The 23,404-nt window shown below is 37.4% G+C and overlaps 1 protein-coding gene and 1 pseudogene across 1 annotated transcript; both read right to left on the bottom strand.

Annotated features, from left to right (window-relative positions):
* Window positions 1–1,819: 1,819 nt before the first annotated feature.
* On the bottom strand, window positions 1,820–9,304 carry LOC145068847 (TMV resistance protein N-like). The gene is made up of 6 exons (XM_079015822.1): window positions 9,111–9,304; window positions 5,665–6,228; window positions 4,062–5,169; window positions 3,743–3,967; window positions 2,790–3,461; window positions 1,820–2,695 (listed from the first exon to the last, which is right to left on the bottom strand). The coding sequence occupies exons 2-6, from the start codon at window positions 6,165–6,167 to the stop codon at window positions 2,144–2,146; spliced, it is 3,060 nt and encodes a 1,019-aa protein (XP_078871948.1). The 5' UTR covers window positions 6,168–6,228; window positions 9,111–9,304; the 3' UTR covers window positions 1,820–2,143.
* A 5,995-nt stretch (window positions 9,305–15,299) lies between these two features.
* Window positions 15,300–17,742, bottom strand: LOC145066990 (U-box domain-containing protein 44-like; annotated as a pseudogene).
* Between the last annotated feature and the right edge of the window lie 5,662 nt (window positions 17,743–23,404).

Genomic DNA, 23,404 nt, shown 5'->3' with positions numbered 1-23,404 from the left:
CTTTGAGGCTGTTAAGATATCTTAAAAACAATCCTGGAAAAGTGGTTCGTTATTTAAAAACTGATTCTCTTGTTTTGAGAGGATTTTCAGATGTTGATTGGACTAAGTGTCTCTTTTCTAGAAAATCTATAACTGGTTATTTGGTCTATTTTGGTGACTTACTTATATCATGGAGAAGTAAAAAACAATATACAATTTTCAAATCTTTTACTGAATTTGACTATAAGGCTCTTGGTTCGTTAACTCGTGAAATAATTTGAGTCAGCAATCAAGTAGGCTTTAAATCCAATTTTTCATGATAAAACTAAGCATTTTGAAAGAGATGTTCATTTTATTAGGAAAAAAATGCAAATATACCAAATAAGGGGGTATGGCGGTTTTTTCCGGGTTTACCGTTAAACCATAAACACAATATGAACAAAAATTAAAATCAAGAAGAATAAACTTACAAGGAAGGCTATGGGAAGAGAAGCAACCAGAGTCGTATGTGCAGCAGCAGTTTTTTTTTTTTTTAAATGTATAAGGGATATAATATGAAGTGTTTGAAAGAACTAGGAATTTAAGAAATAGGCTAAGAGAATCGGAAAGAGAGTGTTTAGAGAGACATGAGGGAAATAACAACATAATTTTTTATTCGTATGAATATTCGATGATTTTTACAATCGTTTACAATCCTTTATATAGGCAAAGGGTAGCGTAATATTTACAATTAAAATATCGACAGACAAAACTTGACATTACATAAAGTAAGAAAAGACTACACACCAAATAAAGTGATGGCACATCTGTAAAAGTAGGAAATAATAATTCTATACGACAATTACAATTTCATAAATGGCCCTTAAACTTGTTATGTCTTGTCTTTTTCACAAATGGCCCTTAAATTTGTTCAAACTTATCACTTTGTATCCTTTGTTGAAAAAACCTCACTTGCTAAAAATCCCGATGAGTATTGTCAATACAAACCGGTGACCGGTTTGTATTGACAGTACTCATCGGGATTTTTAGCAAGTGATGTTTTTTCAACAAAGGATACAAAGTGATAAGTTTGAACAAATTTAAGGGCCATTTGTGAAAAAGACAAGACATAACAAGTTCAAGGGCCATTTATGAAATTGTAATTGTCGTATAGAATTATTATTTCCTACTTTTACAGATGTGCCATCACTTTATTTGGTGTGTAGTCTTTTCTTACTTTATGTAATGTCAAGTTTTGTTTGTCGATATTTTAATTGTAAATATTACGCTACACTTTGCCTATATAAAGGATTGTAAACGATTGTAAAAATCATCGAATATTCATACGAATAAAAAATTATGTTCATGTCTCTCTAAACACTCTCTTTCCGATTCTCTTAGCCTATCTCTTAAATTTCTAGTTCTTTCAAACACTTCATATTATATCCCTTATACATTTAAAAAAAAAAAACTGTTGCTGCACATACGACTCTGGTTGCTTCTCTTCCCATAGCCTTCCTTGTAAGTTTATTCTTCTTAATTTTAATTTTTGTTCATATTGTGTTTATGGTTTAACGGTAAACCCGGAAAAAACCGCCATACCCCCTTATTCGGGTTTGATTTCATAGTAGTTGAAGGGTGCAGAGTGTAATTTGTCCGGGTCTTCACATAGGTTATCGGGTCTATGGCAACCCAGCATACATAATGTTTTGTTGTTTTTTGGTTCATAAGTGATAGATATTTCCTTGTGAGTTCTCTCAGTCGTTGCTCTCTGTTTAGGGTTTGTTCATTAGGGTTTCAGATTCTTTGTTCATAATCCTTCAATATTTGAGTGTATTATTTTGTATGAGAGTAGAATAGGAAACTTGTAGTGAGGTTTGGTTGTAATAGTACATGTAAAACGTTCTAGTTTAGTTTGAAATCAAGTTGATCATGTTGTGAAATCATGATTATAATTTTGTTACAATCCTTTTCAACAAAAACAACCATAGGTACATGATCAATAAACAAACCACTAAGAAATATAGACTAAAGTGCCTCTTGAATATATTTCACCGCATAGACTTTAATTGACATCAACAAATTTAAAGAAGTAAATGTTACCGCCAATAATAATTCATCAGAACATTTTCAGGCCAGAACAAGGAACCAGCAAAGATTCAATAGACCTGTGGGAATGGGTTTGTCAGACCCAAGTACGCCATAAAATCTCAATAGAGGAGTTTGAATCATGTCGTATCCTAAATGTCTTTTTGGAATCGTCTTCCTCATCCCAAAAATCTAAGCAATCTGTTGTGACTTTTGTTGTTTGCATCGGATCATAATCTTTAGGAATGAGTACAGCTCTAAACCTATTCCCATTTCCATACAAATCCTCAGTGCCAAAAGAAAATGAAATGATATTGTATGTTGAATTGAAGCATCTGGTGTGCCTCAATGAACTAAACGAAACATATCCTACACATGTCTCTTGATATTCAGGATCAAGTGTTTCATCAGACTCCTGCCAAATCTGAGATTGAAAATCTTCGTCTAAGCCTTGCTTTATAGTTATATTAATGCCCATATGAAGGTCCTCAGATCTGACAAACATCAGAATCCCAGAAAAGTGATTGTACCAGTCATGTGGAAGCGTCATATTACAAGTCTTCACCCAGTTGATCCAAACTACAGATGGCCCACTCCAAATGTCAATGCCTGAAAGGTTGATACTGATAAAGTAATGTTTGGCGTTTCCCTACCACAAAACACATTCAATCATGATTCACCTGTATTCTTCTTATGTTTGGGTTTATATATATACAAAAAAGAATGAAATTTAAAAGCCAAACCAGGAGCATGGAGTTTAGTAACATGTCACAAACAAGTGGACCAAGTTTGTGGTTCCCAGTAAGAGTGACTTTCCACAACCATTTACAGTTTGAAATATCTCCAAAGCTTTCAAGTGAGAAACAACCATCCGCTAAAACAACAGCTATACTTAATGGCAGCTCCGACAATTCTACAAGGTCTTTGCAGTATCTTATGTCAAGACATTTGAGCTGAGGAAGTAGCAAGAGACTAAAATCCAACCGAACAAATCCATTTTCTTGTAGATCGAGTTCCAGCAAATTGGGTAACTCCCAACTAGCAGCCGAACTGATGTCTCCATCTCCCAAACTGCAGTTGCTGAGAACCAGTTTTCTTAAGCATCCACTAAAAAACCATACACCTGTGTGGTTCATGTTGTCAGGTAAAAAATTATTAAATGATCTGCAACCTGAGAATACAAGAGTCTCGAGTTTCTTCGACTGGGTAATGGGTGGAACCATCTTAAGATTTTCACAATTTTGTATATGTACGCAAACAAGCTTTTCCAAACGTCCAAATGATGGATGAATCTCTTCTAATAAAGAAGATCCTTCAACTATGAATCTTTCAAGGTTCGGAATCCCATCAAAATCAGGTGTCTTGATCAGGCTTCTCAATCCATCCAGTTTGATCATCCTCAAATTTGGTAGATACTGTATACACAAGTGCACAGAAAGACAAAAGTTAATTTGCCAACACTTCATACAAAATGGGTATATTTTATAATGTTTGTAAACATGATTGCTTTTAAAAAGATTCTTTAAATAAAACCACACGTGTTTTAAAAAACTGTGTCATACAAAATCGGTATCTTACAAAACGTGAATTATAAAACAAGTCATGCTTATAATGAAATTATCGATAGGAAACAGCTTAAATTATTAATTTAGTCATACACTTTGCTTTTATCCATTAAAAAATATATAAGGATTACCTTGTAACCCTCCCAAAGTTGTTTTGCATTGATGTCTTCCAATGTTAGGCAACAAAGCTCCCTTGGTGGAAAATTTTCTGGCATTATAACCAATTCAGCTTTGTCCAGAAAAAATCCCAAATCAATACACCGAAGTTTCTTCATATTTGCAGCGACCTGGAGAACATGTTGTGGTTCCTTGCTCCTAGAACACAGAACATACATAGCTTCAATCTTGTCAAGGTTCTGGGATAGAGGAACAAATTGGTTTCAGAGTTGAGTTACAAGTGTTTCTCTATAAATTAGTATTTATATCATGAAAACCTAGCTTAGCTGTTACCGTCATTGCATCCATAGCACATATTTTTAGAACATCTTCCTTCTTCCAAAGTCTACTATGTTTTTCAGGGTTGTTAGGGTGTTCCCCTCTAACAATGTAGTGTGCCATTTCTTGTACCAAATCATGCATATCAAACTTTCCATATTCTGTAATAGTTATGAGAGCCTTTTGTACCAACACCTTTATGCCTATAACAGGGTGAAGACCACAAGCATCAAGCATCGCCATTATCCTTTCATTTTTACAACGTCTTCTAAAGAAACATGCAATATCAAGGAACAATTGTTTCTCCACAGTCTTAAGTCCATCAAAGCTGATTTTTAGCTTTTCAAGTATATTAGCATCTGGGATTTCTTTCAATCTAGCCAAGGCACTCCTCCACTCATTCATCTCTTTGTCACATAGAAAACGACTGAGAACTCTAAGTGCCAATGGGAGTCCTCCAGCATACGAAACCACATCTTTTGAAAGCCTCTCATAATCTTCAATACATTTGTAACCCCGGGGTGCATGTTTCCAAAAGAGCTTCATTGACTCTTCATTGTTTAACAAACTAATATTGTGTATCACATCTACTTTGTGTCCAGTTAATATATGTTCATCTCTAGTTGTGATTATTATTCGGCTTCCTTCACCAAACCAATCACGTGATCCAACTAACTCTTCTAGGTGCTCCAGGTTGTCGACATCATCAAGCACAATCAACACCTTTTTGTACTTTAATCTATCTTTTATCATGCGTCTTCCTTCTTCGACTCTCCCTACATGCAATTGCTTTTGTTTCAAAATACCACAAAGAATTTCTGCTTGCAATTTTTCAAGACCATTCTTATTACTTGATTCCTCCCGGATATTTTTTAGAAAGCAACAACCATCAAGCTTACTAGAAATTTCGTCATAAATACAAGAGGCAATAGTAGTCTTACCACCACCCCCAACGCCCCATATTCCAATCATTCTCTTACCACCAAACCCAATTTGTAACTTTGATATCAAATCTTGCATGCGAGCTTCTACTCCAACAAGGTTGTCATCCACACTTGAAGTTATTGGACGCAACCTATGAGAAATTATGTCAACAATTTTTTTGATGAACTTTGACTCATGCCTGCAAATTGGATATACAAGGATGATTAAAACATGCTCGCAATGACAGATAGCCTTATCATAAACTACTTTGTGAGTTCTTAGCAAATGTTAATAGTGATTATAATATTTGGCGCTTATCAAGTGATCTAGTTAAAGCCTTTGTGTATCAATTAAGGTCATCAACATCATCCAAAATAACCAAAGCATTTGTATGACAGCTTACTCATCATCATCACTCTATACTACCACTTTTGTTTTCAGAATACCTAATAGAACTTCTTCAGATCATATCATCATACATGTTGGACTACTTAAAAAATATAGATATCGTAATTAGATTATTACATAGTACAAGTGTATAATCATTTGTGTCGTTGTACTCTAAAAACATGAATTATATCATCAAGAATTTGGCTGTATACTTCAAAAGCTTATAAGGTATAAGTATAAATGTCTTGTACTAAAGCACACATATCTTAAGCATAAAAAGTGCACAAGCAAAAAAGAATATTACCCATTAGCAATGTGTTGGGGTTCCCATCCAGAAATGTTACTTGCATCCACAAGTGCTTTTTTCCAAGATTCAACCTTCGTCTTGTTTTCCAACTCATGTTTGACAAATGCTTCTCCATATTTTCGTTTTTGTTTCCTCACTTCAGAGGGATCCACGTCATAAAATATGGGCATCACAATTTGACCTCTTGTATCCTTACATTTCATGATACGTTCAAGTTCATCTAAGCACCATGAAGAATCTGCATAGTTTTTAGAAAATATGATGATGGCTATCTGTGATTCTTCAATAGCTGTCACAAGAGATGGGCCAATTGATTCGCCCCGGGGAAGTGTTTCATCATCTTTGTAAGTAAAGATCCCTTGTTGTAGGAGAGCTGTGTAGAGATGATCCACAAACGTCTTTCGAGTATCTTCTCCTCTAAAACTAAGAAAAACATGATACTTCCACACCTCAGAAGAAAAGGTCACATCGGAAGGAGAAGAGGACGATGGATATGCCATAGATATGCAGTTTGGGTACTTCAACGAAATGAAATATAACTGAGATGTGAGTTTCCACTACCTGTTATATCATGTAGAAAAACATCATCAGAACTCATAATTGAAGTAACTGGTTTCCATTTAGAGAACCTTATAACTAGTCCTTAAATTGTTTTTTTTTTTTTTTTTTTTTTTGTCAATGAACACCTTTGACAAATAATGCAAGTTATGAATTTATGATACAAAAGACGAACATGAACTGATGTAGGTGTTGTAAGTTAGTTGTCACGCCACATTAGGCTACACGGTATGGGTGCGGTCCGAGACCGCACTTTGTGCCACATGGACCGGGAACACCGTCCAGCGGTCTGGTGCGGTCTTCGTCGCATTGCGGTCCTTCAAGGTCGTGTTCTGTGATTGGCTGAGAAGAATTGGGAAGGATTGTCGGTTGTTGGTTGTTGACTATTTAATTTAATTTTTTTTTTCTTTTCCTTTTGCTTTTTCTTTCCTATATATATACATGACAACTTCACTTTTTTTTCACAACACAATCTCTTCTCTCTCTCAAAAAAAAAATTAAAAAATCACCACTCTCTCAAAAATGTCATCTTCTGAAGAATTTCAGACTATTTTTGATACCGCTATTGCGTGTGTTCAAATGCGGAACAAACATACAACGTTGTATGTAACAACGCAACTACAAGTTCTCAAAGGAGAACACGAAGATATATTTGAAGAAATCGTGAAGAAGCCAACCAACGTTTGGTGCAAGACTATTTTGCAGAGAATGCCACTTACCAAGGGTATTATTTTCGTAGGCGTTTCAGAATGCTCAAAGGTTTATTCGAACGTATAGTTGAAGATGTAACGAGGGAATGCAGTTTTTTCCAACAACGCTACGATGCTAGAGGTACACCCGGTTTCACCCCCTTACAAAACTGTACGGCCGTACTTCGTCAGTTAGCATATGACATTCCGCCTGATGTGTTAGACGAAAGTTTAGGATGTCTGCTAGGATCGCACGAGATAATCTCCATTTTTTCTGCAAAACTGTGATTCGGTTTTATGGTCCAAAATATTTACATAAGCCTACACGTAATGACATCTTGCAATTGCAAGCTCATCATACTAGTGTGCATGGGTTTCCTGGAATGCTAGGAAGCTTAGATTGTCTCCATTGGGCATGGGAAAATTGCCCTACAGCATATCATGGGCAATTTACCCGAGGTGATCATGATCACCCAGCGGTCATACTTGAAGTAGTTGCATCACAAGATATGTGGATTTGACATGCTTTTTTTGGTTCTCCTGGTTCGATTAACGACATCAACGTTCTTAATCGTTCACCAATATTTAACAACATATACGATGGATCCGCACCAGATTCTTCTTTTCAAGTGTGTGGAACGCCATATAAGTATGGTTATTATCTGGTCGATGGAATCTATCCTGAGTATGTTGTGTTTGTTAAATCGTTTACAGTTCCACATGGTTCTAGACGAAAGAAATTCAAGAGAGCTCAAGAAAGAGCTAGGAAGGATGTTGAGCGTGCTTTTGGAGCTCTGAAGAAACAGTGGTTCATATTGAAAAAACCAGCAGCTTATTTAGGCGAGGAAAAACTTCAAGAAATCATGTATGCATGTCTTATATTGCATAACATGATTATTGAAGACGAAGGAAGAGCGATATGTGCATTTGACGAGGAAGAAACCATACCAGAGACACAACCAATAGACATTGGTGGCAAAGAGTATATAACAAGAGAGTAGAGATACGTTGCACTGAAACATTTCACAATCTTCGCAATGACTTGGTGGAACACATTTACGGGGTTCAAAACATTAACCTTAATTTGAATCCACCGGATGACCCCGAAGACGAGTTCTCAGAGAACAACTTTATGTAGTTTGCTTTAGTTATTTTATTTGTGTTTTTTAAGTTTCTAGGATTATTTAAATGTCATGTGTGTGGTTTTTGTGTTTTATTTTTTTATTTATTATTATTATTTTTTTGGTAATGCAATGTAATGTTTTTTTTTTTAATTTTCAAGTAATGAAAATTTATGTTTTTTTTATTAAAATAGAAGTTTTATTAAATTAAAATAGTTAAAAAAAACACAAAAAAAGAATGTATGGCACCACTCCCATGGTGTGACAAGAAATCACACTTGAGTAGTAAAAAATGACATGACGCTTATATGGCGGGGGAGGGAGTGCGGTTTCGGTGGCACCACACCCTCCAGCCTTATACAAATTGATGTTTTATTATTATTTCTACTTTGAGATTTTTCTTAAAATAAGTGGAGGAAATTCCACAGCAACACCAAGCTTTGGCAGACTCCTTTTCTAAACTCTTCCGTTTGCAAGCTTATGCATCAACTTCCATAGGATTTGTTCCTTAATTTCTTATTTCAACATGAATTGATTTGAGTATGTAGATACCTTTCCTCAACCCCTTCACTCTTCTCTGTCAATTCTCTTCAATGTCCCAACTTTAGATCCTTAACATATGTTTATACCAAACAAGCATCTTAATCACTAACCAGCCTAAATTCGAAACACTAGAATTGGTAATCAGTAAATGACTAGTATCTTTGATCTAAATATAACGTTTCAATGTCCCCTCTTAAAAGATCGTTTAAATTTCCTATTACCCTGTTCGATTCTCCTTTTGTATCCACAACACATATGCACATCATGAGACTCATTTACCACTAATTCCAGTCGTTTATAACATAAAAAACATCTCACGAACTTCACAAATTGATTAATTGTATCATCTAAATATACTAATTCAAAAACTTCACAGATTTGACTAGATTACGTCAACAGACGTTTCCGACATTCCAGATCGACATTTTTCTTAAACCGTTAATAAATTTACTCAGTAAGTCACTTCATTAACACTTCAATTTCTTTATTAATAATTTATACTTTATCAATATATCAGTTTGAGAAAGCGTACCTCAAATTCCCAGCAACTGTGGATTTTAGCAGAGTTCCTTTCTAAGATGTTACTTTGCAATCAAATCACCGCTTACACTTCAATTCCCGTAGAGTTTCTTCCGTAATTTGTTCTTTCAGCTGGGATCGATCTGAGTAGGAAATTTCCCAGCAACACCAAGCTTTGAAAAGTAATCCCAAACACCCTCTGATTATTTCCTCTCCTTTCTCACTTCACAAGTCACAACTCTTTAGATAGATCGGTCAAAATAATGACAAATTTATTCTAAGTTTAGAAGTTTCAACATTTAGTCCCCACATTTTTACATTTGACTTCTCACCTCCAAAACCTTAAAATTTGACCAAGTCCCCAAAAATTACACTTTCAAGTTTAGAAGTTTCAATATTTAGTCCCCAGACTTCTACAATTTACACTCTCCCAAAAAATTATACTTTCAATTTTTCCAACACTATTGAGGTCTTCAATTAACTATTGTTGGTATTCGATTATCGAAGATCATACATAATCAAATATACTAGTAAAGATACCAAAACATCAAAACCAACATCTCTTATGCAAGTATTGGTACTGAATTAATATCAATGTTTCAAAACTACATCACTTAGGTTGCATAGAGTGGACTCGGCACATCTTCGGCAGCGATAACATGGACTCGGGAAACACCACCCCCTGAACTCGGCATCTCCTCACCAAGTCTCTTTCTACGTCATCTGTTTTTTCCTTTTTTTTCTCCCCACTTGTTCAATAACTACAAATTGCCGTTGTTGACGCCACCACCACGACTACGAGAATTAAATCAAAGGGGAAAGGAACGATGGATTCAATGCTAGACCAGGTGGGAAAGAACCAGCTGTTGCAATGTGAGCCTTCTCAGGATGCGATCAGAATACCTACGGCGTTACTGGAAGGTAGCGACTCTATTAAAGTTTGGTTAATGCAAATACGGGCATAAAAGGTGTCTGTGCGTAGAAATTAGAATATTGGGCTCAAACAACGTAGGTCATATGACGCCCTCAACTGTGAATAACGAATGTAAATCAAGCTCATGTGTTTTTAAATCAACGGTTACAAAGGAGGCCCTATAGTCGGCGACGTTGTTACCGAGCCACACGCCTGTTTCGTCACCGACAACTAGGGGTGTTCATAATCAAATATCCGAAAATTCGGATATCGGAATTTCGGATAGTTGTTTTTGGTATCCGATTCCGTATCGAAAATTTTGGATATCCGAAATTTGAATATCCGAAATTTCAGATACGGATTCGGATACCAAAATCGGATATCCAAAATTTTGAAATTTTAAATTAGAAATGTATACGAAGTAATATAGGTATTTAATTAAGGGTATTAGGAATATGTTTTAGTTACTAACATTCATATCATAAGACATATGTAATTAAAATAATAGATCATGTATAAACTAAAATCAAGATTTTCAGATATCGGATATCAGAATTATCCAAAAAAATCATAAAAACATTATCCAATTCCGATTCCGAAAAATTAGATATCCAAAAATTCGGATATTTAATTTTTCGGATATATCGGATTCGGAATTGCGGAATTTTGGATACATATATTTTTGAACACCCCTACCGGCAATTCAGACGACTCCACCGATGCCGGCAATGATGCTGAGATCGTCATCATCGTCTGATGCGCTAAAGGGAAATAAGTTTCCAGTGCGGGCGAGCCTCAGATCAACCACCGGGGATTTCAAAGCTCTCTTGCCCCAAAACTGTTATGCTCCTACCAAAGCCAACCAACACAGGCTAAGGTTAATTTATAGAGGCAAAATCCTAAAGGATGATCAAACTTTACATGGTTATGGTCTGTAGGATGATCATAAAATTCACATGATGTGTGGTTCAGTCCTAGCACCAATAACATATGCTCCTGGCATTGGAAACTATAATACTCCCTCATCACTTTCTCAAAATGGCATCCCCAATGAAGGCTTTAGTTTGGTTGGACATGGTGACTGTGGTGCACTGTCTAGACTACTTGAAGTTGAACAAGTCCAGCAACACCTAACTCAGAATATGTATGGTTTCAATACTCCATCACACCAAGCGAATAAAGTGGCAGGTAATTTTGAAATCAAACGCATAACTCAAGCCCACATAATGACTGTTGATATTAAAACTATTGATTGGCTGGATCTAACTGTGCCTACCCCTACAATTGTGCAAGAGTATGGGAATTATTCACGTACTTTGTTCAAATTCTATTTTTTGGGGGTTTTGTTTATTTATTTGCTTCAACCTCGTGGCATTTACTCTACTGAAGTACCAAATCAATGAACTTATTTTCACATGATCAATCCAAAGACAATTGAGGTGTCAATTAAGAGAGTGGCACCATGGAAGCGTGATAGTGATGCTTGGAAACTTGTACTCACAAAATTGTTCCAGACTCTTATTTTATATGGATTTACAAAAAAAGTGGTCTTAGAGTTTAGGATGATTTGAATACCGATGTTGTTGACCTTATGAATGCTGCAAAGAGTGCTGATGAGTATGGATTTTACGGGGTTGATTTTAACTCCACCGTTACTAGATTGTTAGTAGCTGATGCCAATAATTTTTTGAAGTTTGGCAACTTTGGGTTTGGGTGTAACATTCCGTTTGAAATTAAATTAATAAAATTAAATGATAAGCCCTAATACCCCGAGATGTAATTTATATTTTTGTTTTATTTTAGCCCAAAATCCATAATAATTTATCAGTGTTAGCCACAAGGAGATAAATGTTATAATTTATGGAAATTAGGAATTATTTGTAATATTTGGCTTGTAATGAAAAGATTTTTGGAGAGCAGGGGGTTGTTTTGTAACTTTGGACCTAAGCTAAAATAAATCTAGGAGGGAGGGACTAAAGCGTCTAAAAGGAAGGATTGTCTGAAAAGTCACGGGACTTAGGTCGTGCCTTCCGCTCCTCTTTCGTTCCTTCTATACGAAACCCCAAACCTTCACCCTGATATACTAGCCGCCACCTTATCCCTCCACATCCCCAACCACCGCCGACTTGTTGCTGTAAACAAGCGATGCCGCCACCTCCATTCCTTGTTGCACCGAACCGTCGAGCATCGCGACTGCCTTCCCTTCGGGCGAGAATGAGTGGTGACCGTGAGTGCGTCCACTGCCACCATTCCTCCATTGTCTTCTTCTTCTTCTTTCTGTTGCCATCCATAGTCGCAACACGACAGTTGTCGTTGCTACTCCGACTGCCCATTCGGCATCTTTCTGTTCTGCAGTCGCCGCCGCCGTTGTCGTTGTTTTAGCTATTTCATTATGTCATTCTTTTCATCGCCCCTCCATCACCGTCCTCCTCCAAGACTTATGTGCAGCTGCTTGGTGGGTGTTTCTGCCCATGTGTGTATGTGTGCTTCAATATGTTTGGCGAGTGTTGTTGGCTGGCGAACGAGAAGACCACCATGGCAGCCAACCATGGTGGCTGCCGCCATTTCTACTTTTCCGCCACCATCAGCCACCATGTGTGAGTGGCTGTGTGTGTTTTTTATGGTGTAAATATGCGTGTGTATTACGGCATGATGTTGTAAGAGAAATCTTTGGCCGTAAAATCAAGGAAAATCCCCCACCACCACCATGAGGTGGTGGCTACCGCTGTGAACCGTCATCGACCACCACCGCCTGAGGTGGCAATGGGTGGTGCCCGGCCTAGTGAAACCTTAATCAGCCTAAAAACTTAACCTTGGACCTAATTGGCATGTGTGTGGGTTGGAAACCCTAATTAGGGTTTAGAAAACCCTAATCTTTGAGACTTTTGTTTGGGACTTGTCGGGACCCGCATTTTGGACCGTTAGATTGGAGTTATGAATTATGCCCGACCACATTGTATGATTGACCTAGTAGAGTGATGGAATTAATGGATTAAGTCCTTAATGGGTTAAGTGTTCTTACTTAACTCTAATCATCATTTTATGTGAAACCCTAATCGTGTTTGGGCTTCGAGTTGGGCCTTTCTTTTGGGCTTTAGTGATTGGTTTATTGATAGGTCATCTGAGAACAAGTGTATGGACTAGGAAAAATTAGACGGGCTTTAGGGTAAGGCCCATGTAAGGGATTTGGGCCTAATTTGGAAAATTGGGCCTTGGTTGATTGATTGGCTTTTAGGCCTTTAGAGTGTGAGTTTAGGCCTTGGGTTTAGATCAAGCTAGGTTAGGGGTAAAATGATCTTTTTACCCTAAGTACGGATTTATGGTTATGCATTGGAACCCAATTATTAATTGGGTGTTGTTTTGATGTTGACAGTTCGGGGATCTATCAACCAGTAGCTAGAGTTTTATCCGCGGGACTTTAACAGTTCGGGGTGAGTCTCCTCACTGAGTTTAGCAGATCGAAGGCACCAATGTCAGTCCATGATTTATATGTTAGGATGTTAGATGTATGTGTGACTCTTGCATGTGTTGTATGATGGTATGCTTACCGGGCGAGGCCCGATACCAAGTGGGGTCTGATGAGTAGGTTGTTTGCTAGTTATTAGTATCTGATTTTATGCTTACCAGGCGAGGACTTATGCCGGGAGGGTCCCGATGATTGTATGGTGTGCTATAGTCTTTGTGATTATTGCATGTGCTAGTATGGTTATGTTTCTATATGATTATATGGTTATATGGTAATGTGTGTATCGGGCGAGGCCCGATGACTAGAACATATGCTAGCACTTATGATCATTCTATGTGTTAGCATGATTATGTGACATTTGTATGTGTCTGGTGGGCGAGGCCTGAGAATAACAGATCTATAATCCAAGCAAGGCTCGATGCCGACGAGGCTCGATGTCGAGCGACGCCCAAGGTCGAGTGAGACTCGAGACTGGGCAAGGCCCGATGGAGGGCGGGGGCCCAATATGTGATTTATGTATGTGTGGTATGTGGTCTCTTGGGGAAATCACTAAAATTCATGCTTACAGTTTTCAATTTATGTTTCAGGTACTTCGGTGTTCAATGGAAGAGCTTGGGATGGTTGCAGGGCACCCACCATAGGTTTTCCGCATTATGTGGTTTACTTTGATTTGATAATGTTTGATAATCAGAATCACTTTGGTTTTATGGAAATGATATGTATTAACGATTTATTTAACTAAATACAAAAAAAAAATTATGCCATTATTTTGGGGACGTTACAAGTTGGTATCAGAGCCTTGGTTTGAGGGATTCGGACATACCCTCGGTTGTGTCTGAACTCAAATTGAGGATTTGGTAAGGTTTTTCAAAAAGAAAAAAAGTATTTCTAATACAAGAAAGGGTGTGGTGCATGTAATCGACCGAACTCAAGTAAGGTTTCCCAAAATACCCATACACACTACTAGAAAATAGACCTTTAATGACACGCTTTTTACGACACGCACTAATTAATGATACGCAACAAGGCGTGCTCTAAAAATAATGTCAGATCTTTAGAAATTTGAAGAATTTAGGACGAGCATTTTTGCGTACCCTAAAATTAGTGTCCAATAAAAAATAAATTACAAAGACGGAGTGCGCTTATCTTAAATGTGCGCCCTCTACAAATGTCACTTTATAATTTTTTACTTCAAACACGCGTTTTTAAAGGGGGAAATGAAATCCTTAAAATTTCTAAAATTTTGAAGTACCCCGCTTTCCACTCTCTTCTGTAGATCTCCCTTCATTCCATTGCCACCACCAAACCCTAAAAACTCTTCTTATATTAGGGATAAACCACCCTGATTAAAGGAAAAATATCATATCGAGGGTTAATCTCAATATTGCCGACAATAACTTTTTGGAGTCTAAAAGCCCTAATATCATGTCAAAATATGGGTTATGTACAATCAGAGCTTGATGCTAAGGAAACAGAAAGCGACCCAGCCTACCACGAAACCTAAATCTAGGAATGAAGCTATGGAGGAGAAAGGGTTTGCTCTTCTTCCGATTAGCTCAAATATGGTTCAGGGGTTTAATTCATCCGATTGGCTAAAAAAAACCCTAGAGAAATCCAAAACATCATCAACAATAAACCGACATCTTCTGCTAAACCTCACATACGAAGCTTCGATGGTTCCCGATTAGCTCTATTGAAAACCTCGATATGTCCATGTTATCATTATTTGACGATGATGGTTCCCGATCGCTTGTGAAATTGAAGCTTCGAGAGAATCCATTGGATGGATAAGAAGAGGCGAAGACATGGATCAAGGTATGCTTCTACATCACAAGTGATTCACATCTGTGGTTATTTTTCCTGAAATTCTCAATTCTTCTGATCTTTTCAATAGCAGGGGAATCGATTGCACAAATTCCAGAGTGAACAGTACATCCTAGCTCCGGTGACGCCAAACAACAGCTAAATAAACTTGATTCCGGCTCCACGGGTCGGGTCAAGCTGCTGGAGCTCTCGGAGAACTGCCGGAGTGAAACTGATATGTTCCGTTTAGTCAAAGATCTTCCAGAATCAGGAAAGTGTATGAGCGTAGTGATAATCCCGGTTTCCGCTACTTTTTTTTTGCAGATCTGGATTTAATGAAACGGTGAATCGACAAAGAGCTCCGGAAGCACTTTCGATCATGATTTCTGGTTTCTAAAATCGATTGGTGAGGATGGAAACGATCAATTCGAGTGCTCTGGCATAGAGAATCCATCGCATCGTTTGAGGGTTTTTTGGAAGGTTAGAGATGATTTCCATTGAAGCGACGCCTTCTTCAACTTTATCGGAAGCTGTTATGATTCTCAACAAAGTCTCCACACATTTAGGCCCAACGTGTTCCTGAAATGTCTCGTCATTCTCACTCCCGTCTTTTATCAAACCACAGAACAACTTCACGGCGATCGGACGACTGGGTTTTCGTGCTCGCATAACTGAACCAGTACTTGAACCGAAGAGATCTGATGATGAAATTGAACGTAAATGAGCACCGATTGACGATGTAATCAAAGGAGATAAACAGAAAATTGGAAAACTCACCTTCCGTAAAGTTTTCCTAATGTTTGAACCTGGAGGAGATTGAGAAACTACAAGGAACGTTCGAAGAATACTTTGTTGAACATTTGGTCCGTTCAATGAGATGAGAGAGAATAATTTAAAAAGCATCTTCTTCCGATTCCAGAAATGGAATCTCCTGTTGATCTAGTTCACCGGAAGTTAACGATAACGCTAGATTCATAATTGTGGCTACGACCTTTTCAACCACAATCGGCATTGATAAGCTTTCATGGAAGAGTATTCCAAACAACAGATCCACTGCACCTTGTTTGATCATTTTTAATCCATTTTGTGGCACACCTGAGCGTTTTTCCAGGGCTAAAATGGCAGCCTTCTTCATCTCTATATTAACGTGAGAAAGCATAGCAACAAGTGACTCTACTGCTCCGCTTTCACAAACTGTAAGTTTTCCATGATCTGTCATATCAACTTCTGATAATGTCTCCGCCATTTCCCGTTGAACAGTTTCAGACCCTATGTTGATTCGTTTTTTCATCATCAATTTCTATTGAACATTAATTACAGACATTATTGTTTACCTGAAGAAAGAAGGTGAAGTAGAGGTTCAAAATAATTAGCTCTGGCCATTTGCACGATATTTTGAGGAAGAAAAGAGTAATTATCCAAGAGTTTTTTGGCGTCAGTGGCAGCTTGAGGATCATCGCTACCAGATATGGTATAAGAAGAAGTATGCAACCTTGACTACTCCCAATTATGTTTCTTGCCACCTCATTTTCTGATAATTCCATGAGAAATTGCAATGCCAACTTACTTTCTTTGATCTTTCGTGCTAGAGAACACAAAATCAATTTGATGCCATCATGCGTTTTCGCTATGGTTTCCTGTAAGTTACCAATCGAAGATTATCAACTTTTAATTCTTTAGAGGTGTTTTGATGTGATTCTAAATTGATTCATACCTTCCTGTCATCGTTGTTGGTTGCAAGGATGCGAAGAATAACGAGAACATGCGATCTAACTTTAAAATTCTTGGTAGAAAGAAGCAAAACAAGAACAGGCAAGTAGTCTTCCATCATCAGCCATTCTTGATGAAGCTCTCTTTCCAAACACAAAACTCGAAGCTTCCCTAATGACACTATCACTTCTTCCTCCTCATTAGAAAGAATCTGCGACTTCATAGAACCAATAAAAATCATCGTGTTTCTATCTCTCCACTCTTCCATCGATTGACGAAGCGTCTTATTAGTCCTCAAACCCGATGCTTTCAACGGCGTCTTCGTAATCGAACAACCATTATTCCCTTCCGCCAACCACTTCTCAATCGCGTACCTCTCAAAGCTATGCCCCGACGGCGTTTCCACCGGATCTTCCATCATGTCGCGGTGATTGGACAGTAAAACGATTGAAGCGGTTCTAACGGTTGCCGCCCTAACGAGTTTCTCTTACTAAAATACTTCTTTTTTTATATTCACTTTTTTTTTCTTTTAATTATTTCATACAGTTTATTGTTGGTTTATCTAAACTAACTTCAGGCTCAATGTGACTGCTTTATAAAATTCTCATTTAATTTTAGTTATGTAATAATAACAACTTATAAATTTACTAGTTTCAACAGGGAGGAGTTGGATTGAGGATGAGAATCTGTGGTCAGATTATATGTTTTGTGAACTGTCACTTTGCTGCACATCAGGATGTTGTTAACAGGCATAATGACTACACATTGAGTTCATGATACTCCTTTCTGAGTTATGCATAACATATAAAAAAACGAGGAATATCAAAACTGTATCCATGGCAGGTACTTCTCTAGTCTTTTTAACTATTTGTATTTTCTAGTTTCTTTAACTTTTAAATCTATTTTATTTTGTTAATTGAGGTTCTGTTTTTCTAGGTAGACTGCCTTCAGGTGGATGGGGTGCTAAATCTTTTCTACTTAATCACTTTTTCTTAACCATTTGTCTTTTCTGGCATAGTGCTGGGAAAAGTTTTGTTACAGAAATCTTGATGTTACGTAGAGTGTTTTCAATAAGAAAAGTGGCAATTCTTGTTCTTCCCTATGTGTCCATTTGTACAGAGAAGGTCTGGGTATTTTTGTATCTTATTAGTTGAGGATTAGTATTTATGTTCTTGAAGTTCATTATTAGTATGTAAGTGATGCAGGAAGAACATCTTGAAGCCTTACTGGAACCAATTGACAAGCATGTTCGTAGTTAATATGGAAGCCAAGGTGGAGGAACGCTTCCTAATGATACATCTGTTGATGTTTGCAAAATTGAGAAGACAAACTCTACTCAATAGATTGTTGGAAGAGGGGTGTTTGTCAGAAGTTGGGATCATAGTAATTGATGAAGTTCACATGGTAATTTGAATTTCCTTTATTTGAACATTATGATGCAAACAATAAGCTCTTTTTATCATTCATTGTTTCGCGGGTTGGAGATCAGCAAAGGGGGTATCTGTTGGAACTTATGTTGACAAAGCTTAGGTATGGAGCTGGTGAAGGCAGGTTGGAGTTTTTAAAAGGAGAATGTTCAGGGTCAAACAGTGGGAAAAGTGACCCCACTCATGGTCTTCAAATTGTTAAAATGAGTGCCACTTCACCTAATGTCAATGCAGTTGCTAATTGGCTTCAAGCAGCTTTGTATCAGACAAATTTCCGACCTGTTGTGTCAACTGGATACACCTCAGAAGAGTTATACACTGAAACAAGTGGCTCGTTGGGTCCTTAGCCTCTTACTTATGGAGATCATGACACACTTTTTCTATTACAATGCCCTGAGAATTTGCCACAGTCTTTAAACAACTGCCGAGCTTGCTTGATATGCCAATAGAGAGGTTGTCATATTCTTGATTTGCAACTACAGAGCTTGATTGATCCGCTAGTATACTGTATACATTTGCACATGTTGAATATATTGATAAGTTATAGTATTTTGATTTAACTTAGGGACAATGTTTATTCTATAGGATTTGAATTTACTCCTCTTAATCTGCTAGTATATTGTATACTTATTGAAGAATGCTTGAAAAATTGATGTCAGTTTGTTTAAAAATTGATGTCATTTACTCCGGGAGTTACTTACTCCAAGAGTTACTGGATAGAATGAGCCAACCCACTGCTCATGTGAGTTTTTTTTACCATTTTACCCTTGAATACATAATGGGCGTTTAATTACAGATGGTTCCATTGTTAATGAAAGCTATTTGATGCCAGAGGCAATATTCAATTTTTTTATATATGAAATATACATGTTGATATAGTATACATATGTGTGAGTATAATTGTATGTATGTGTGTTTATACAGGGCAGTGCAAGACAATTATTTCAACGGTTGCAGGGACCAATGGAAGAGGATACACTGAAATCTCATTTTGAAACAACATTACAGAAGGACACAGGAAGTCTCCCAATAACTTTCTAACTTATTTTATGCTATGCAATTATTATTATTATTATTATGAATGATTCTACTGTACTCATATAATCATTTTTCTATAAAGAATGATAATCAGGATCCAAAACAGTTGCAGCAGCCTCATACTTCTCATGCATTTGCTCTTTCTCAAGTCATGCCAAATAACCTAAATGGCGGGCCTTTCCTCATGTCAGTTCTCTATTGTACTTTTTACTTCTTCTTTTTTTTAAACTTTTTTTTTAATACTATATTCTGCGCAATTACTGAAATAGGCCTCTAGAACTATCCGAACCAAACTGGGAGCTTATAAGTGATGCCATTAACAGCACTTTGCAATTCAAGGTAACTATCATATTTGTTGTGTTGTGTTGGTTCATGATGTGTTATGTTGGTTCATGATGTACTTCATTCAACCCCAGACCGTATTTTTTATAGTTTTATATTATAATTATGCCTAGAGTATTGCATACCAAAAGAACTATTTGTTAGCTCTACAACACTTTTTGAATCTGAACCTTGTCTTTCATCACTAACACCAGCACCTTTTAAAAGGTGTTGGTGTTAGTGATGAAAGACAAGGTTCAGATTCAAAAAGTGTTGTAGAGCTAACAAATGGTTCTTCAGGTATGCAATACTCTAGGCATAATTATAATATAAAACTATAAAAAATTTCATTTTGTGATATATATATATATTTTTTTGTTTTGCAGAGGATACTAAAGAGCAAATCTTGCAAAGGATATTTTTTGTTTTGTTTTGCAGAGGATACCCCTCACATTTTCCCAAATTACCCCTTCCTCTACAATGTTTTTTTGTTTCTGTGTATTTTGTGCATCAGGTAAAGTTGATGGAAGAAAGGAATATGAAGCCACTTGATTCATATCTTGCAGCATTATCAGCAAGATGCAGTAAAGACTTGGAGTTGAATTTAGTTAAGTCATTCTTGAGTGAGATGGGCCAATGTACAACTGCTTATCCATATAATCAGCTACTTGGAGCATTAGTCTTAAAGAATTATGAAAGACAAGATGCAACTTTATTTAGTTGGAATTTGATGTACAGAGTAGATTAGATGCAAATTTAGATATTGTAAAAAATAGAATTGTATGACACTAAATTTTATGCAATGGATTGTATTTTTTGTATATGATATTTTATTTCTATTATGAGACATTAAATGCAAATTTAATTTAAAAATTAATAAATATATAAATATATTGTTTTTAGAACATTTAAAATTATGATACGCAAAAATGTGTGTCATCTTCATTTATGACATGGTCTTTCTTGATAGGGGCTTCCTTGATACGCATTACATGTCATAAACACGCGCGTCGTAAGGTTACAACACGCAAATGTGTGTCGTCATCCTTTATGACAGGGCCTTCCTTGATACGCATTGCGTGTCTTAAACGAGCGTTGTAAATGCGCATCATAAATACGCGTCGTAAATGCGCGTCGTCTCTCTTTATGACAGGGCCTTCCTTGACGCGCATTTGCGCGTCGTCTGAGCATTTTACGACGTGCAATGAGCGTCGTAAAAGGCTATTTTTCTAGTAGTGACATGTTATCTGTTATGCTTTGATCTATGAACTTGTCGAATCGCATGCTAATTAGGGCTAAGGATCTGCTCACTTTTTTCATGTTAGAATGCTATGAGAGATGCCTTTGTATGCCTATTATATGAGCTTGTAGACTTGCATGCTAGTTCTGATTAGCCAGTGATAGGTTGGCCTATTAGGTGATGCCTGGTAGTCTAGGAAGCATGGGATGTTGGGTTGGGTTGGTTTATATGTGTAAGGCAATCAATAGAGGGAGTGAGAGCTCCTAGTATGTGTTGTAGTAGGTTGGATTGGAGTGATATTGCACGAATGTTGCTTGCTTTGTGTTTTGTGGAACTTCTTGGTGATGGGAGTCAGCTACTAAGTGAATATGTCATGTCACATGTGACAAGGGATGTATAATCTCAGAGTGACAAATTTGACTCTATTGTGCAACTGTTGTTTGAGTCCAACCGTTGTAGGGATGAGTCTGTTACTCGAAGGATTATCTAATCTTGGTTGCATGTGATTGTGTTCATGAGGTAGGTGAATGGTATTAAGGGGAGTTCTTTAGCCGCTGATGGCAGTGTGAGGTCGGGAACCTAGGAAAACCTAGGGATTGCTTCGGTGGGTTTTGTTGAGCTGGGTTAGTGTATGGATTTGACAAGGTGACTTAGAAGATTCGGGAGGATTCTTGAGGAAAGTATGGATAGGTGTGGAAAGTAGTATTGGGCCCGCACTACTGAAAGCACAGGATCCATACTCGAATCAGGGAGAATCTTGGAGAACCTAAGAAGCCTTTGGGATGAGGATTCTTGGGTATGTTCGGATCTTGTGCATGTTGTTTCGGTATGGTGATGAGTACTCTGGAATGGGATATTTGTATGATCATTTTATGTGTTAGCATGATTATGTGATATTTGTATGTTTCTGGTGGGCGAGGCCTAAGAATAACATATCTGTAATCCGAGAGAGGCTCGATGTCGGGCGAGGCCCACGGCCGAGCGAGACTCGAGAACGGGCGAGGCCCGATGGAGGGAGGGGGTGCAGTATGTGATTTATATATGCATGGTATGTGGTTTATTGGGCAATTCACTAAGCTTCATGCTTACGATTTTCAATTTATGTTTAGGTATTTTGATTTTAAATAGAAGAGCTTAGGATGGTTATAGGGCACACACCATATGTTTCCGCATTATGTTGTTTACTATGATTTGATAATGTTTGATAATCCAAGATCACTTTGGTTTCATGGAAATGATATGTATTAACGATTTATTTATCTAAAAACAAAATTGTGTATGCCATTATTTTGGGGATGTTACATTGGGAACATTATAATTGTTGGGAAGAACGATACCACACCATTCCCCCTCTATAATGGGAAGGTTATCTTTTCTAGTGCTACTATAGATAAGGGCATGCTTCATCTTAACATGAAACTCAAACTCTTAGCAACAGTCTATGGATTTGAGAAGGTGACTTACAGGATTCGGGAGGATTCTTGAGGAAAGTATGGATATGTGTGGAAGGTAGTATTGGGCCTGCACTACTGAAAGCACAGGATCCATACTCGAATCAGGGAGAATCTTGGAGAATCTAAGAAGCCTTTGGGATGAGGATTCTTGGGTATGTTCGGATCTTGTGCATGTTGTTTTGGTATGATGATGAGCACTCAGGAATGGGATATTTGTATGATCATTTTATTTGTTAGCATGATTATGTGATATTTGTATGTGTCTGGTGGACGAGGCCCGATGACAGGCGAGGCCTGAGAATAACAAATCTGTAATCCGAGCGAGACTCGATGCCGGGCGACGCCCAAGGCCTAGTGAGACTTGAGACCAGGCGAGGCCCGATGGAAGGCGGGATCCAGTATGTGATTTATGTATGCGTGGTATGTGGTCTCTTGGGGATCTCACTAAGCTTCGTGCTTATGATTTTCAATTTATGTTTCAGGTACTTCGGTTTTCCATGGAAGAGCTCAGGATGGTTATAGGGCACACACCATATGTTTTTTGCATTATGTGGTTTACTCTGATTTGATAATGTTTGATAATCCAGGATCACTTTGGTTTCATGGAAATGATATGTATTAACAATTTATTTATCTAAAAACAAAAAAAAAAATTATGTCATTATTTTGGGGACGTTACATTAGGAACATTATAATTGTTGGAAAGAACGATACCACACCATTCCCCCTCTATAATGTGAAGGTTATCTTTCCGGGTGCTACTATAGATAAGGACATGCTTCATCTTAGCATGGAACTCAAACTCTTAGCAGCAACGGAATCCATCACGTGTCATGCTTCTAAAGCCCTCCAGACGATAAAGTTGAGATTGTAGATCAAAGGAAGAAACTTGGTGATGTCCTACCTAAATTTAAGTGCGTTGTTGGGGTAGTGAA

This window comes from Lactuca serriola, chromosome 8, assembly GCF_051521515.1.
Source record: "Lactuca serriola cultivar US96UC23 chromosome 8, Lser_US96UC23_V15, whole genome shotgun sequence".
Lineage (NCBI taxonomy): Eukaryota > Viridiplantae > Streptophyta > Magnoliopsida > Asterales > Asteraceae > Lactuca > Lactuca serriola.
The sequence above is the reverse complement of the archived record's forward strand: the minus strand, read 5'-3'. Positions and strand labels throughout refer to the sequence as shown.